The sequence below is a fragment of the Neophocaena asiaeorientalis genome, unplaced genomic scaffold (assembly GCF_003031525.2).
Source record: "Neophocaena asiaeorientalis asiaeorientalis breed wild unplaced genomic scaffold, Neophocaena_asiaeorientalis_V1.1 scaffold91, whole genome shotgun sequence".
In the NCBI taxonomy this organism is placed as follows: Eukaryota; Metazoa; Chordata; class Mammalia; order Artiodactyla; family Phocoenidae; genus Neophocaena; species Neophocaena asiaeorientalis.
The window spans coordinates 7,106,552-7,123,933 of NW_020173198.1; the positions used below are offsets into that span (position 1 = coordinate 7,106,552).

The 17,382-nt window shown below is 47.0% G+C and overlaps 1 protein-coding gene across 1 annotated transcript in view; it reads right to left on the reverse strand.

Moving 5' to 3' along the window:
* The window catches only part of VWA3A (von Willebrand factor A domain containing 3A), a 35,656-nt gene extending 18,486 nt beyond the window's left edge, over nucleotides 1-17,170 (reverse strand). The window contains exons 1-13 of the mRNA XM_024744571.1: nucleotides 17,106-17,170; nucleotides 15,008-15,062; nucleotides 12,948-13,046; nucleotides 11,451-11,557; nucleotides 9,175-9,300; nucleotides 8,755-8,863; nucleotides 8,478-8,543; nucleotides 6,383-6,508; nucleotides 4,604-4,739; nucleotides 4,391-4,494; nucleotides 2,659-2,739; nucleotides 2,144-2,238; nucleotides 564-683 (exon numbers count right to left, since the gene is read on the reverse strand). Of these exons, the coding sequence (XP_024600339.1) occupies nucleotides 564-683; nucleotides 2,144-2,238; nucleotides 2,659-2,739; nucleotides 4,391-4,494; nucleotides 4,604-4,739; nucleotides 6,383-6,508; nucleotides 8,478-8,543; nucleotides 8,755-8,863; nucleotides 9,175-9,300; nucleotides 11,451-11,557; nucleotides 12,948-13,046; nucleotides 15,008-15,062; nucleotides 17,106-17,155 (1,274 nt within the window). The 5' untranslated portion in view covers nucleotides 17,156-17,170. The remainder of the gene's footprint in view (nucleotides 1-563; nucleotides 684-2,143; nucleotides 2,239-2,658; nucleotides 2,740-4,390; nucleotides 4,495-4,603; nucleotides 4,740-6,382; nucleotides 6,509-8,477; nucleotides 8,544-8,754; nucleotides 8,864-9,174; nucleotides 9,301-11,450; nucleotides 11,558-12,947; nucleotides 13,047-15,007; nucleotides 15,063-17,105) is intronic.
* Between the last annotated feature and the right edge of the window lie 212 nt (nucleotides 17,171-17,382).

Sequence of the window (17,382 nt, forward strand, 5' to 3'; positions counted from 1 at the left end):
TTTTAATTTATACTATATATACTTATATATAATTTAAATATATAGTTTTATATATAATTAAATCATAGTTTTATATATAACTGTATAATTTAATTCTATATAGCTATATATAATACACAACATAGAACTATATACAAAAATTATATTGATATATCTATGTATAATTAAAATTTATAATTGGAATTCTGAATGTTTGAAATACTGTGGCTTGCTAGAACTGAGCTAGGAACCCAGCCTGGGGGCCCTTCTTTTTCTCTTTTGTGTTTATCAGCTTGGTAGCCAAATGGGGCAATGGGCTGAGTTACTTTATCCTGGCTGATCAAGCAATGTGTTTTGGGTCTGCTTATCACCTTCGCCCCAGTGGGACTGTCCTGCAACCATTTAATTATTCAATGCCCCAAACAAGATCATTCAAATCAGATAAACTGACGGCCCTCCTAGGATGCTGGGTGCCCATACATCTGTTGTCCTGCCAGGAGCCTCAGCCCAGGGATGGCATCCGAGTGCACACGCCCTCCCCACCACGGGAAGCGGGAAGCAGGAAGCAGGAAGCGGGAACGTACGTGATGATGTTGAAGCAGTCCTTGTTGGACAGCTGCTCCTCCAGCAGAAGTCTCAGGGAGTGCTGGATATGAATAATGTACATGGAATTGGTCACAGAGATATCGAGCAGTATAACCACCCTAAAAAGAAACACAAGCTTTAAGAGGAGAACCAAACCTCTCAGATAATGTTTATTTTGTTCCATTTTACTATTTAACGTTTTTTCCAGGGGAGTTCTGCATGCCAAATTCATAGCTGGCCAAATCTCCATGGTCTGAAGTCAACACAGGCGGGTTTACAACAGTAGAACCTTCTCTCCAGGAGGGTCTATCATGGTATAAAGCCTCGTGGTGGAGATGGTTTAAGGGCAGGGCTGCATATAATGATTTCGTACATTTCCTTGTTTTAAATCACTAGTATTCAATATTATTATAGGTTGGGGTCTATGAAGGGAAAACAGAAACAAGCTAAGCAAGTTAGATGGGGAATTAGGCGTAACTGGGGCCTCTGGGGAAATGTATCATTATTTTCTCTCTCTGTTTTAAGATCTCTAGTGCTATTCAGCCTTCTCCTTTTATTACTTCAAATCTTATAGTCCCATCTCCTCCCCCCCCATCCTCATTTTGAGACAGCTATGGATAGCAAAAGAAAATCCACTGGATAGAGAGTCAGAAGGCCTTGGTTCAAGTCCCACTTCCTGTGTGGCCTTAGGCAAGTCACAATACCTCTCTGATCCTTGGCATATTTAACTATAAACTATTTATAATGAGACTTCATAGGGTTGCTTTGAGAAGTAAATGATATAATAGATGAATAGTATTACAAAGCATAATACTTGGTAGGTGGTAAGGCAACAAGTAAGGTATGGAAGCGATAATGATATTTTGGATACCTATTGTTTCTCCCTACTCAGCATCCATTACCTCTTCTCACAGCAGCATCTTGATTTTTGGGGGTCGAGGAGGGGGAATACCTCTGTCTCTAACAGTCCATTTGAGTTGAGTAGAGCTGATGCCAGCCCAAGCTTTAAGAGTGGACATTTGACCCCAGGCAATCAGAACATCAAACCCTCTTGGCCATAGTGAATAGCTCAAGGATGGACCCTTGCCCCAAGCCCTGGGAGTACTAAACTGGAAGGAAGGAAGTTGAGAGCTTGGGGTGGTTATCTTGCCACCTGGAGGGCAAAGCCAGCCTGAAAACAAAGCGAACAGAGAGGAAAACAGAGCTGAGGGATGGAGAGAGATTCCTGACATGCATGAACCTCTGGATCAAGCCATGCCTGAAGACAGCTATCAAATCTAGTCTAGAATTTTCAGTTACCTTAACCAGACTTCCCTGATTTGTTTAAGTCAATTTGCACTTAGTTTCTGTTGCTTTTTAGCAGAAAGATTCCTGAGTGACATTGTTGGTATTGAGTGATGCTTGTTGATGTTGGGGATGATGGTGGTGACTTTTCCCTCCAGGGGTTCTGCTGAGTGATTACTGATCCTTAATCTAAATGATGGCTTCTGATGCTACCAACAGGGAATTCATGAGTTGGTTGAATGCTGTGTCACACATGACACCCATGAAGGACAAGAACATTACTGGGGTTAGGTACCTTTTTTCGCAGACGGTGCCCCAGATTCTTCTGCTGGCCAAGGAGAGCCACTCGATCCGTCTCTCATACATCCGCATAGCTCTGCTGAGCTGCTTCTGCAAACTCATGCACCACACACAGTGAGCGACTGCGCAGAGCATGGCCGATTAAGGGGTCTGGGGGGAAGGGGGTGTACCCCACTTGGTTTCTGGGAATGGTGTGTCAAGGCCATGGGTATCAAGGCAGTACAAACATGCCGTTAAAGCATGGACGAGTCTGCCACAGGATCAGGAAGGGAAGAGTCAAAGTATTTCATTGCCTCAAATGGGGAGGAGGTAAATGTTGACCCAAAGGATCAGAGGCTTTTGATCCAGGTCCCTGCCTGGGGAGGAGGTGGAGAAAGCTCCACAGGGGCCTGTGGGTGGAGCACAGTCTCTGTTTATAAGAGGGAGTTCAGTCAGTGGCTTGGTGCCTCCACATTCCACCCATCTCCCTCCCCGCACCCCATATTCTGACTGATGGGGCCCACCACTGACCTGGTACTCATACAGGAAGGGCAGGTCCACGTGAATATTCTTCATTGTCCCATCATGCCATTCAAATTGTACCATTGCCTTCTGCACTCAGGTGTGGCCAGGAGGGGAGCAGGTGAACAGAAGCACAGGTGGGGAAGGATTTTAAGTGTAAATTGGCCACTGGGCTCTCCAAGTGAGATGCAAGAGAGGGAAATGGGCTCTTAGCACATCTGGGGTTGGATTCTTCTCCACACACCAGGCCATTGCCTTGTCTGGAGCTGGCAGCAGAGGGCCTTCGGGATGCAGTCCCCTGAATGAACTGTGCCTGACAGCAAGCCAGCTCCCTTCTCAGGAGGCTCTTCTGAACATCAGAGTCTTTACTACAAGATATGGCTGGAGGTTTGGTAATAGCAGAGTTGGAGACCTTAAAACATACTAGCCATGAGTTCTTAGGTTTGGGAACCCAGATGGGCCTTCATGGACACTTTGAAAATCAAATTTGTTCATTTTGTTCTTTCATCCTCCACCAAGTTGTCATATCTCTAATTATCACTCCTTCCATCTAGTCATCCATCCGTGGGCTGCCAGAACTCTACATGCCCACACTCTCTCTTTCCTTTCATTCTTCTGCCTTTCCACTGATCTTTCTTTTCCTTCCTTTTCTTTTTCTTTTTTTTTTTGGACCACACGGTGTGGCACGTGGGATCCTAGTTCCCCAACCAGGGATCGAACCCATGTCCCCTGCAGTGGGAGCGCAGAGTCTCAACCACTGGACCACCAGGGAAGTCCCTCCACTGATCTTTCTATTCGCCCATTACCATTACACCGTCCTTCCATTTTTCCATCCTTCCACCCTTCCTTTAATCTTTACTTTCATTCTTTCGTCTTTTTTTTTAAAAATATTTATTTATTTAATTAATGTATTTATTTGGCTGTGCCCGGGTCTTAGTTGCAGCACATGGGACCTTTGTTTCCACGTGAAGGATCTTGGTTGTGGCATGAGGGATCTAGTTCCCTGATCAAACCCGGGCCCCCTGCATTGGGAGTGCAGAGTCTTAACCACTGGACCACCAGGGAAGTCCCCATGCTTTCATCTTTTTAACTTTATCCTGTCATCCATCCTTCCAATTTCCCTTCCATCCTTCCATCTGTTCACTTTTCCATCCATCCATCCATCCAACCATCCATCCATCCATTCTTTTACCTGCTCATTCATCATTTCCATCCATCTGCTCATTCATCCTTTCCATTCTTCTTTCCATCCTTCCTTCCAGCCACCATTCACTGAGTGCTTACTTGTACTAGATATCAGGGATAGAGGGTTGAAGAAGAGCTTTTTCTTTTAAAGGGCTCATACTTTGGTGGGGATTAGACATGTAACAAATACACACATTAACGCATTACAGGAGCGATAGTAGAAGTCTGTACAAGGTACAGCAAGGACACAAAGAGAGTGTGTTCTGAATGGGGAGGAGGAAAACCTCCATGGAGGAGGTGACCGTGGTGCCCAATATACTCCCTCTTACCCCAGTCTCCCACGTTTCATTTTCGTATCTTTGAAAAACAGCAGTTAGAGTAGATTTGATGAGAGTTCTAGAGTCCTAGGTGGAATGCCTCCATCCCACTCCAGGCCCTCAGGCCCTTGCTCCATGGGCTCTGTCTTATGACTTCTATTTCCTGAACATTTCAGAAAGGAAATACCACGCAGGAGCTCCCCTGCAAAGGACTGGACAGAACTCTGAATCTGAGTTACCTCATGGATGGTTGATGATACTGTCTTCCTGAGAATAGGCACAAATTCCTCCACGGGAGAGAATGCATTGGGTGCCAGAACCTGATAAAGGCTTAGCTTCTTGGCTGTAAAAATAAGTGGTGGGGTTTGAGGCACCACTCATGAAGCCCCAAAGGGTTCATTCCTTTCAGTTAGTCACCTGAGTCCTGGGTTCTTCCCTCTTTGGGTATTTACCTTTCAGGCTATTGGTCTTTAGCCATTCTGCAGAAGTCTTGTCCAAGTTTGGGAACTCAATAGTGAGGGGATCCTCATGCTTTGGGGGTTTAGGCAAGAGACTCGTGAGTGGCGTCTCTGCAACCTCTGTGGAAATCTAATCGAAATGAAAAATCATCCTTACATAATCATCTTTTAGAGCTGGAAAGTCCGCAGTCTCCCCCACCCATCCAAGGGAACATCTTAAAACATTACCTGCTAAACTAAAAGCAGTTCTGCCTTCCCCTCCCACTATCCCCATCCGCTTCTCAGGAGATTTCTGGAATTTCCAGGAGAAGAGAGAGATGTACCCAGAAACTCCCTTCCTCTTTCACTTGTCCATCCTCCTCACGCCTTCCCACCCTTACCATTAAGATAAGCACCTCGGACTCCAAGATGACAGGTGGCCTTGCCGAGGGCCCAAATATAAGGCTCCAGGGAACTAAAAAGTATCTCCTGCACCAAATCATTTAGGGAGCCCTGATCTAGCCCACCCGCCCTCGCCCACATTTACAACCAAAAACCTGAGGTTCTGAGAGGTTAAATCACATATAGCTCACGTACGAGGAAAACACCGAACAACAATTCCCAAACTCCAGACATTCGAGCACCTCCTTCATGAACTTTGCTACGAGTACCACTGTACTGTTATTTACTTAATATTTTAAAAATCAAACATATAACATTAAATCTTTTTAATTTTAATAATATTAATTGAAATTAATGTTCATTTCAATTTTAATTTGACTTCCTTTTTTTGTACTTAAATAATTTTAGAAAGATCTATTTCTGCCACAATGAGCTAGCTTTAAATGCATAACATTGAAAAGAATATTAATCTATGTATCACCTTATAATCATCTCGCAAACTACAAATAGTACATGTGTTTCACTTGGGGAAACATCTGGCAAGGTTTTGGCATCAAACAGACCTGGGTTCAATTGAGACTAATCAGCTTCCCTCTGTGATCTCAGGCAAATTACTTAAACTCTTAACTTCAGTTTTCTCATCTGTAAAATGGGGGTAATAACATACCTTCCGCAGACTGTCGTTGTAAAGATAAAATAAGGCATTTAAAGAATTAAGCATTGTGCCCATCTTATAGTGAGCACTCAGCAAATGAAAACTATTAAAATACTAATAATTATTGTTATTGTTTTAGATAGTAGAAGAGCTGAAACTAAAATTTAAAATCCCAGTCTAGGTGCTGTGTTTCTTTCACTACATCCAGCCAGGTCAAAACGTCTGGTACCCCAAATCCATACATTCATTCTGTGAAGCTATAAACGCATTACCAGTTCTCCTCGGTACGCAGCTTTACCGGTGATTGTGTCCATAAGCTTTCTGAGTTACTCTGTTGGTGTTAAATTAAGCGTCCTCAAGCAGGGCCTTTGCCCTGAATGAGATACTGGTGGGAAGACCGTCTTCAAGACAGCCTAACCTGTGTGGTTGAGGTTTTCATCATTCTCCAAACTGGGGGGAAGGGAGGGGCAGTGGTAGGGGGAAGGGGTGGCAGGAGCCTGCTGGCCTTTCTCTGAAATAAATCTTTCGGATAGAAAATCCACCAGGATCCTTCCAGCGGAAGCCTGGGCAGCTCACAGCTGTTGGGACAGCGCGGGGCGGGGCCTCGTTTTGTTCCATTTTCGGGACGTGGGAGGCCTGGCAGCCGCTCCCTTGCGCGACAGGTGAGACAGGAGAGCACAGCAAGGCCAGCTGCGTGCCTCCGCGGAAGGTCTGAGCTTGGGGCTCTCACCACCTACCTCGTGCATCGAGCCGGTCCGCTCCTCGCAGGGGGCGCTCTGGTGCAGGGCTTGCACATGGCCCCGGAGGCTCTGGGCCTCCTGGATTTCTGCCAGCAGCTCATCCACCTCCCGGCTGCTGTAGATCTGGGGGTGGTGAGGGCAATCAGTCATCCAGCAGTCACCTGGCTACCGGCAGTGGGAAAGGACAGGCAGCCACGTGAATCCCTAAGGCGGAGCGGCAGGCTCTTTAAAGCGGACGTTATAAACCCGGGTCCATGTGCAGGACAGAGCCTGCGAAAGTCAGTGTTCCATTTGTACAGTATTGGCTTGCAGTGTTTTTAAACAATTGAAGGGCCGTCTAGCCTTAAAAATGGAAAGAAACACTTTACACCCTCTAGGATGACAATAATAATAATAATAATGATAGGAGGAGGGGGGAGGGGAAGCAGGAGGAATTGGAACTGTGGGATGAGGGTGGAATTCTAAAATGGTGCAGCTGCTGTGGAGAACTGTTTGGTGGCTCCTCAAGAAATTAAACAGAATCACTACCTGACCCAGCATTTCTACTCCTAGCTTTATACCTACAGTAATTGAAAACAGGGACTCAGATACTTGCACACCTTTAACCATAGCAGTTCACAACAGCTCAAATGTCCATTGACCGATGAATGGATAAACAAAGTGTAGTGTATCCGGAAACTGGAATCTCATTCAACGCAAAAGGAACAAAGTTCTGATACGGGCTACAACACAGATGAACCTTGAAAACAGGATGCTAAGTGAAAGAAGATGGATGTGAAAGGCGTATGATTCCATTTATATGAAATATCCAGAAAAGGTAAATCCCTAGAGACAGAAAGCAGATTGGTGGTTACCTGGGGCTGCAGGGGAGGGGGATCACGGAGTCACTGCTTTAATAGGTACAGAGTTTCCTTTCAGGGGGATGGAAATGTTTCGGAGCTAAATAGAGGTGGTGATTGCATAACATCGTGAAAGTTGTAACTTCCCCTGATTGTTCACTTTATGTTTCGAGAATTTCACTGCAATTTTTTAAAAATGTAAAGAAATCACACACATACAAAAATCCAGGTTTCTGGCTCTTGTTGAAAAATCAGAAGACCTGGCAACACTGGTGGTCACGCTCCTACAGAGCACCCGGCTGGGGCTGCGCGGAGGTGCCTCTTTAGCTGCGGCAAGTGTTGTTTCGTTCACCGCACTCCTTACCGCTCACTGTTGTGTCCCCATCAGAATCAGTTGTCATTTTTTGTCACCTCTGCACCGTGGTTTTGCCCATAATAACGAAGACAATGAAATTTGTTTTACCCATACCTCTACCAAGAGTGGAAAAACAACAGATAAGCCAAGAAGTTCACAGGTTTTAACAGAAAATATTTCTTAAACCAGCCAGTTTCATTCACTCACTGTACTTTCCTAGCCCCTGGAGTCTGTGACTCCTCTAGAGTCTGGGCAATGAGGTAACAAGAAGGGGTTCTGCCCAAGGAAAATGTTGCCTGACCTTGGCTCCCTCATGGGAAATGTCCAACTTTTTGACACTTGGACATACTTGTGAGATGCAAATATTCATGTGCTCACGGCGATTAGGTTAGCAGGCAAGGCACATTCTATTAACTGTCACCTCCATTGCGGACACGGAGTATGCGATGTTATTATTAACCGGGACAAGGATACTAATGGAAGGATCGGTACAGAATTACTTGCTCATTCAGGATTAATTGCTGTGCGTCTCCTGCAGTAGGTGGGGTCCATTTAGGAGAGAGAACTGAAGCAACTGCTTCAGACTCAGAGCACTGGTGGGAGCAGAGGTGGGCTGGGGCCCATGTTGATGGCAACTGGATAGGGATTCAGGATTCTGCCGGCGTATAATCAACTCATCACACACACTGACAAAAGGATCTCTTGTGACTTCATGTTGTTTCTGTTCTTCCCACATATTCATTTTAACCTGATTTTACCGTTGTAAACCCACTGAGTTGGGGAGGGGGGAAAGCAAGCACACACACAGCATGGTCTGTCTGGCCCAGATTCCCCAGGCACACCCTTGGAGGCAGGCAGGGATGGGAGGAGGGGGCAGTGTGTTGGCCCAAGGGCTTACCTCTGTCTCTGGGCTGTAGCAGTGGTAGTAGCCCCCAAGAGCTTCTGCAAGGTGCTTCAGAACAGCCTGCGGGGATGGTGACAGGGTGAGCCGTCACTAGGGCAATGCCGGTACCTTAACAAACTTTCTCCTCGTCTGAGCCTCCCAACTGAGCTTACCAACAGGAGAACTAGGTACAAGGAGAGTTGTGTTCTGGTCCGCAGCTCGGGGACCTCAAAGGCTGGCCCAGCTCACTATAGCCAATCCAGGGGAAGCCTTGGAGAATCTCGATACTTACAGGGGGCACCTGATCATCGCATTTGTAGGTGATGATGTGGGTGATGAGGTCCCGTCCCATGATGGACTGTTGCATGTACTCGGACAGGATTTCAGAAGGCTGATCTGGGCTGTGGAGAAGACGGAAGAAGAGAAGGGGACACCTCAGCCTGAGGACATTCCCCAGCAAAATGGTAATTCCCAAGGAGCATCTACCAAATCTAATCAACCTCATGTGTCCCAGGTCACCTGTGTAAGATGCAGGGCTGACTGGGCCACAGGCCTGACCACGCTGGCTGCCCTGCCCCTGCATCTGTGGACAAATGGCCTGGAAACACAATCCTTCTCTCAAGCGTACGTGAAGAGTCTTGATGGTCTTTTCTCTAACAATGGTTTGGTTCTCCAACCCCTTCACGTTATCAGCTTAGGAAAGGAAACCTACCAGCTTCCCATTATGATCACCAGAGAATTCAGCCCCTTCAGAGCGAAGATTTTCTTCAGGGCTTGCAGCAGATTGCTGCCTCTGTCAGGCTGCAGTTTCTTTACCCAGAGCTTGAGTTCCTGGAGGCTGGGGGAGAGGATAACAACCTAATAACTCTTACTAGGGGCCAGGCCCAGGACAGGTACGAGCTGGTATAAATCTAACAATCATTCTTTGAGGTGGATACTTTTATTCCCATTTTATAGATGAGGAAACTGAGTCTCAGAGTTAGGACTTGCCCAAGGTGATACTGTAAGCAGCTGGCAACGCTGAGATTTCAAACCAGGTGTGACTCTAGGGCCTGAGCTTCTAGCAACTCTGCTACATGGGGGTCTGGGGCTAAGCTCCTTTCCCCTCCAACTCTCCTGGGAGGCAGACCTCAGCCTGAAGCACAGAGTTAATCCCTTAACCCTAAGAGGGCTTGAAGAGAAGGCACCGAGGCTGTGTGGCTACATTCCACATGGGTTGGGATGCACACCACTCGCAACAGGGAAGATGACATAACACAGAGCTTTCTTGGTTAAATGCCTCATGTGGCACTAGTGAGACGGCCCTTCTCTTTCCATTTCTCTTTCAGTCTGACCTCCCCCTGCAAAAAAGACCCCTCAGCTCGTTGCCAGTAAGTCTGTCTTTCATTATTATAAATGTTTGAATCTCCCTTTTAAGCAAAGAGAACAAATCCCAGGCCTGGCGCCCTCTCTAGCCAATAGGTTTCAAGCTGGAATTTAATAACATTGTTTTGTCTGCTTTCATTCTATTTATTTTTATAGCGACTTTCTAATTATGGCAAGTGATACGGGCTTCTCAGTTATGGTATTGATAGTTGCCATCAAAGTAAATATAGCGTTGATATTTTAAAAAATCGATAATAGTACAAGTAGCACAGAGTAAATAATAGTTCAGGTGGCAGGGATAGGACAAACATCACAAGGCAAGACCAGGAATAATCGCAGTTGAGGAACTCTTGGCTAGACGGTCTCAAGGTGACTTCCAGGTCTGACATTCCAGAGCTCGGGGGCTGAACAAGAGTGGAAATCACAGTAAAAGACACTCTTACCCACTGAGTACCTGCCCCATGCCAAGTACTCATTTCTCACTCATCTTCACAACAACCCTGTGAGAAACAGTTGTCCTTACCTCATTCTGCTAATAAGAGAGTTAAAGGACCTGTCAAGATCCCCCAGTAACTGTCAGAGCCAGGATTCAAAGCCTGCGCTTCTTGAACCGGCACTTCTCTACCCGGAAGGCCTCCTCTTTACAGCTAGTGCCGGGCAAGGGGACCTCCATCCCAGAAACCCAAGCACGTGGTTTTCCCTGGGATCCGCTCTGGGCTTTGGAATCCAATCCTGACTCTGCCATTTTGGAAAAGTTCCCTAACCTGAGTCCCAGCCTCCTCATCTGCAAAACGGGAGTAGTAATCCTGTCCCATGTGTTGGCTATAAATATTAAGTAAGAGAGTACATGTGAAGTACCAAGCATGGCACCTAACACAAGGTGGATGATCAAGGCTATTCCCTTCATGGAAAAGAGATATCTATTTACTGGTGTAAATAAGCAGAAATTCTTACCTTCCCCCTCTCCCCACCTGCAAAAATCCCTCCAAACCAGAAACTCCCAAAGGACTAGCTAAATAAATTACAGTATATCTACACAGTGGCATACTATGCTGCTATTAAAAAGAATGAGGTTGGGCTTCCCTGGTGGCGCAGTGGTTGAGAGTCCGCCTGCCGATGCAGGGGACACGATGATCTCTGTGTACTGAGAGAAAATGATAGTCAAGATTAGGTGCAAAGCCAAGATGCAAAACAGTGTAATGTGCGCCTGATGTTTAAATAAGAGAGGATAAGTACACGGATGTGTGTATGTGCAAAGCCTGTGGAAGTAGATAGAAGAAACTGCTATTGGGAGGTGAGGGGGAGCTAGGTAAGAGGGAGACTCATCTGCTAGTACTTATCCTTTTATTCTGTTCCAACTTTTGAAAATGAGCATGTATTATTTTCATAATAATAAAACTACCTTGCTAGTTTTCTGGGTAAAAATGGTGTCTCATCTTTTCATTTTGTGGTGCTCGTGGGGTGACTTTTCCAAAAGTTATTGGCTCCCTGTGTTTCTGCTTTTGTGAATTGTCTCACTTATCTGTTGGGGGTCTTGCACTTTAATCACGCAATAAAGACACTAACACCTAGGGAGGAAGATGACCAGGTAGACATCCGGGCTAAGGCTGGGCAGTCACTCACCTGGAGGTGCCGACTTCCACCGGGCTGGGCCACAGGGTGCTGGTGGTGGTACCAAAGGACAGGACGTACAGCTTCTCCTTGTGGCTCAGCTGCTCATCAATGAGGCTCTGGTGGGCAAAAGGACATCACTGGCTGTCAGAGCCATGGGCCACGTGGAGCCTGGCTCCACCTCTCACGCCGTGGCTGGGCCCTCTGGGCTGGGGTGTGAGCCGTGCTGAAACAGGGTTGCTTAAGGCCCAACTTAGTAGCCCCATGTTGACATTTGCTTGCTGCCCACCCCAGCCTGCTCCTGGCTGTGCGTGGCGGGTATGGGGCCTGGGTGGTCAGCCCGCGGCTTGGCGGGCCAGTCCGGGAGCTGGGCCCTCACTCCCGCTGACCGCAGACTACGTGCTCTTCTGCCGTAGCTGCTGTGCACTTAGGTCACGGGTGCAGTGGGATGAGCACCCACCTCAGCGTGTGCTGTGGTTGGACCCTCAGCACCTCACTGTGGCGCCCAGGGAGGAGAACGGAGGTCAGGGGCAGCGGTTTCTGTCCCGGGCGTGTGAGTTGGGGATAGAGCGACGGGTGCAGGGCCAACCCATTGGATGCTCTCAGACTCAACCTGGTGAGTATCCAACAATAAGATAACTCATCCCTCTTCTTCCCGGCCAGCTACAAACTTCACCTGTTACTGCCAACACGAGCCTTGCCCTGGCTAAGACTGGACCAGTCCAGCTGGGGGATCTTTGGAAACCGGGTCCTGGGACCTGTCAGGAAGAGGGGCCTTCACTGACACCTGTTCCCTGACACCTGCTGAGACCAGGAACAAGGGACAAGTCTGGAAACTGGCCCATGTTGATCCCTCTAAAGGGTCCTGGGACCAGCTGTTGCTGCTAAGGTCTCATTCAAAGCTCTAGAGGTCCCTCTAGGAAAACAGACCCTCCATAACACTTCACAGAGACTACAGAGGCTTTTTTCGATGCCACACTCTGTACTGAGCACTTAATTTGCATGAACTCCTTTTGTCCTCTGGTGACCCTGTGAGGTGGCGACTGTCATCATCCCTGTTTTACAGATGAGGTAACACGGTCACACAGCCGAGAAGTGGTGGAGGTGCCTGGGATTTGACCCTAGAGTTCTTAGCTTCTGAGTTACGGCCAAGCAGGATAGCTCCTTGTCTGGAAAAGGCCGGAAGCCCGTGTTGTGCTGAAGTTAGTCCAACTGATTATCACCTGCGTGCCCTCCTTCCGGGCTCTTGAGACAAAATCAGGTTACTAGGGACTGCTGTGGTGTGAATACTAGAAGCTCACACTGCTGCTGAGAAAGACTCTGAGGCTGGGTTTTACAGAACTCAACATATATATTTTTTTAACTGTAGATGCTAATTAAGTGTGAACTGTTCTTTGCAAAACACTCCATTTTGCACTTGCTATAAACAAAGCCCATTAGCAAGCTCACAAGGGGAGGGTGGGGTGGAGGTGCCAGTTCCAGGTCCTTCTCCGTGCCAGAGAGACTTACCATGAGGTCACTTTGGAACTCCTCCTTCTGAGGGCCACTGCTGACAGCTGACACATCAATGAGGACACCGACTCTGGCCCCCTTGATGAGGCCAAATGCCTAAAACCAAAGAGGACGTGCGGAAACAACTAGCACAGCTCTGTGCTTCTACAAACCTTTTACTGGGCAGCTCTGTGTAGCAGATGTTCAAGCGCTCCCCAACCTCGACAAGAATCCGCAGAAGGAAGACCCATTTTATAGAAGAATGCTGCAACTACTGAAGCCCGTGCGCCTAGAGCCCGTGCTCCGCAACAAGAGAAGTCGCCGCAATGAGAAGCCTGAGCACCGCAACGAAGAGCAGCCCCCGCTCGCCGCAACTAGAGAAAGCCCACGTGCAGCAACGAAGACCCAACACAGCCAAAAATAAATTTAAAACAAACAAACATGCATCCCCTTAAACCTAGCCATTGAAATTCTAGAAACTCATCCCATAGAAATAACTGGAAAAGTAAATAAGAGGGAATTGGAGCCCAGTGATGCCAGATAGTCCCAGTTTTTCAAGAGAAGACTGAAAGCAGACATAAAAGTGAAATATCAGGATTTTAAAATCTTGACAACTAATTCAAAACATAAAACAATGGAGGCCAAGAAAAACATGGTTGTAGGGCCAGATCTGCCTGCGTGCCACCGGTTAATAACCCCTGCTTTTATCCTCTGCAGATATGGAAACGGACACCCAGAGAAGTGAGGCCTTGCTGACAGCAGAGTCGGGAACTGGGCCCTGTGATGGACCATGCATCACCCCAGGTGCCCCAGCACGCAGAAGACTCATGAGCTGGTTCACAGGTGATTGCTTCCCTGGAATCCAATCGGAGCTTGTTTCCTGGCTCCGCGGTAACTCCATCAGAAAGGGGTAAGGGGAAGAAGGACCCAACCAGCAATCCCTGCCCCCTTTGTCAAAAATGCCAGGACAGGTGTGATGTGGGTAGGCAGGTGAGAGCAACATTCCCTGAATGGATGTTTGTGGAGTAGGTGAGGATTTCACCCCTCTCAGTTCTCTCTGCCTGTGTTACCACGTGCAACCAGAAGGGGCATGCCACAGCTGGAGATGGGCATTTGCTGACCTGTCTAAGCAACTGAAGATGGTTCTGGATCTGAGATGTAGACTACACCCTGGAATCGGCCTGGGTAGTAGAGGTGGGGCTTGGGGGTGGGGAGCATGGATTTCAGCATCTTGCCTGTCCCAGGGTTTAAGAAAAGAGTTGAGGATTGCCTAAGGTGAAAGCAAATGGTGGCCCAGAAAAGCATCAGTGGAAGAATATAGGCTAAAGCAAATAAGAAGGCAAGATAAAGGTTAATTTGCCCATGATCACTCTTCTACTCTTCGGGTCTGAGGAAAACGTTTAATCAAACTTTCAAAAGTTATGTCCAGATGATCGGCCTTAATCATAAATCTCATTAGGGGTCTGAGGTGAAACGGTCCAGGGGATTTCTGCTGTTCTCACCCAGGACCTGTTTCCCCTTCTGGTAACAGCACTCTGGCTTTCCATGTGCAGCCATCTGTCTCCCTCTTCTCAGTCCATGAGGTTTGGGGGGGCTCACCCAGCCTCCCCCAACTTCCCTCACCCCCCGTCTTTCCCCAGGCGTGAGCACTAGTTCCAGGCCCAATCAGTTAGTGCATCTCATCCTCCTGGTTATGGTGATTGGTCTAAATTGGTCCAGAGAGTGTCAATCCCAGGACTTGGAAGGGTGTACTGGGAAAGCAAGGTGAGATCCTTTTTGACATGTCACTTTAGTTGGTGACATGTAAGCTTAGAGCTGCTGGTGACCATCTTCCCAAGACTGGGGAAATCCTTCCCAAGAGTAAAACCAACCCAGGGGAAAGCAGAGCTCAGAGACAAAGAATGACATCATTTGAACCCCCGGATACAGCTGTGTTTGAGTTTTTCATTTCTGTAGGTCTAGAAATTCCCTTTTTAGCTTTGGCTAATGTAAATTGGAGGTCTAGCACTTGCATCTGAAAGGGTTCTAACAAGTACAGGTGGAATGAGTGAAAGGAGGTAAAGAATGAAATCTATTACCTTCTTGCTGTTTTCTGTGAGCCACTGAATTCTCTGTTGATAGAGTTCAATAGCTCTGTCAAAACACCAGGAAGACTTGTCACCCAAGGTCAGCTTCATCACTGAGCACAACAGCCACTTACATACATGGAAGGAAAGTGTGGATGGGACTTTCTTTCTTTTAATGTGTCTAAGGCATTGGGAGAATATAAGGCAAAATCTAGCAAAGAGAAAACTGAAGGTCTGTTTTCTGGGATAAGGGATGGAGGGGATTTTGAAAGGGATCAAGCGTGTGTGGGGTCCTTTTGCTGATGCAATGTTCATTATAAACGGCTGTGGTTTGGTGGAACTAGGTGGGCTTCGAGAGAGGGCCAGTCTATGGAGGATGGGGGAGTGTTCTCATGAGGAAGGTGGAAGAACATTCTTGCTCTTCTCAAATCTGTGTCTTCTCAGGTGAGACTTCCTAGTCACCTGGACATGATCATAAATGCACAAGGGAGGCAACTCAGCAGCAGTTTCTCAGTGGATTGATGAACAAAAAGCTTAGTTTTTGAATAGTGAGTGGCCAGGGGAATTTCTTGAGTTTCCCTTATTGCAAACGATTCCAGTGGCTGTTTGGAGACCAGCCTGTAACAGGCACTCAAGTTAAGGACTCAGCCACGTGAACTTAACTGAATTGCCTTCACTGAAGCAGGTGGGATTTGGGGGCCCAGAGAAGGGCAGGGAAGGCCTTTGGATATAAACTCATGGGCATGGGGCAGTGGGCAGAGTCATAGGCATGCATGAGTGTGGGTGCAGGTAACGTCATGGGCAGGTAATGAGACGAGCCTTGTCTTTGAGACCCAGCTCTGCTGTTTACTAACTGTGTGACCTTGGACAAGTGTGGTAAACTCCACAGCTTCATCAGCTCCAACATGAAGATAATAAGACTTTACCCAAGTCAATTTGCCAAAAGTTAGTTTACTGAAAACCAATTCTCTGAAAATCAATTTGCCAAATGACCAATTAACTGAAGAGACCTGAAACAGTCCTTAAATTGCCGGATTCGCAATTAAAACCAATCAGCCAAAATATTGCAGAAATCTTTAAAATCTGTTTAACCTTCCAACCCAATAAAACTTGCTATAAAAGTTACAGTTAAAATGTTTTGTTTTGTTTTGTTTTGTTTTTTTGCGGTACGCGGGCCTCTCACTGTTGTGGCCTCTCCCGTTGCGGAGCACAGGCTCCGGACACACAGGCTCAGCGGCCATGGCTCACGGGCCCAGCCGCTCCGCGGCATGTGGGATCTTCCCGGACCGGAGCACGAATCTGTGTCCCCTGCATCGGCAGGCGGACTCTCAACCACTGCGCCACCAGGGAAGCCCCAGTTAAAATGTTTTGATAAATTTGGCAAATTGGTTATTTAGTAATTGACTTTTGGTTAACGGTCTTGAGAGTAACACTATATTTTGAGTTGTTGTGAGGATTAAATAAGATAATGTGTGCAGCCCTTAGCAGAATTCCTGACACATTAAGAAATGTTGGCTATTAATTATTATTCTAACCTTTTAAGAAACCTCAGGCAAGCAGTAATCATGGCCCATAGATTGCTACACCGGGGATGGATGGTGACGTCAAAATCTGGTTTGGGGGAATTCCCTGGCAGTCCAGTAGTCAGGACCCCTCGCTTTCACTGCCAAGGGCCCAGGTTCGATCCCTGGTTGGGGAACTTGGATCCCATAAGCCTCTTGGTGTGGCCAAATAAATAAACCAAAGAGAAGCTTTTAAATAAATCTGGTTGGGAAGTGGGGAGCCTGAATATTTTTGACATACATCTGTAAAAGTATGAACCCAATCAATCTGTCATCAGAAGTGGTCACTCTTAACCATCACACATCAGATGAGGCTGTGAGGTTTTATGTGTTCATCCAAAGGGACCATGGATTTTAAAAGGCTGAGAAAAACTGATATGGTCCAACCTCTTTATTTGCAAAAACAGGAAATTGGGGCTAGAAGCGGAAAGAAGCCTGCCCAAGGTCCCACAGAGACTGTCGTTTGAACAAAGTCATTTTCAGGCTGCTGAAACCAGGTACTTCTTGAGCTCTTGGGTTGTTGGGAAGACGCTGAAAAGCATACTTACTCAGAAAGCTTGGATTCAAATTGGTGGACGGTCTGGGTGGAGATGTGCATTTTCCTCGTGACATTGCTACCCTCCTTCCTGAAGAAGAAAAGTCTTATGAAAGGGTCTCTTGGGCTCAGGGGGATGGACGTGTCTTGCAGGCTTGGGGGGAGAGGGGAATGGCTTCAGACTTACAGCATGGCTGTGCCCTGGCTTATCAGGTCAGCCAAGGTGAGTTTCATAGACTTTAAATTGTGTGTTAAAAGCCAATCTTCTGAATCCTCCCAAGCTGAAGACA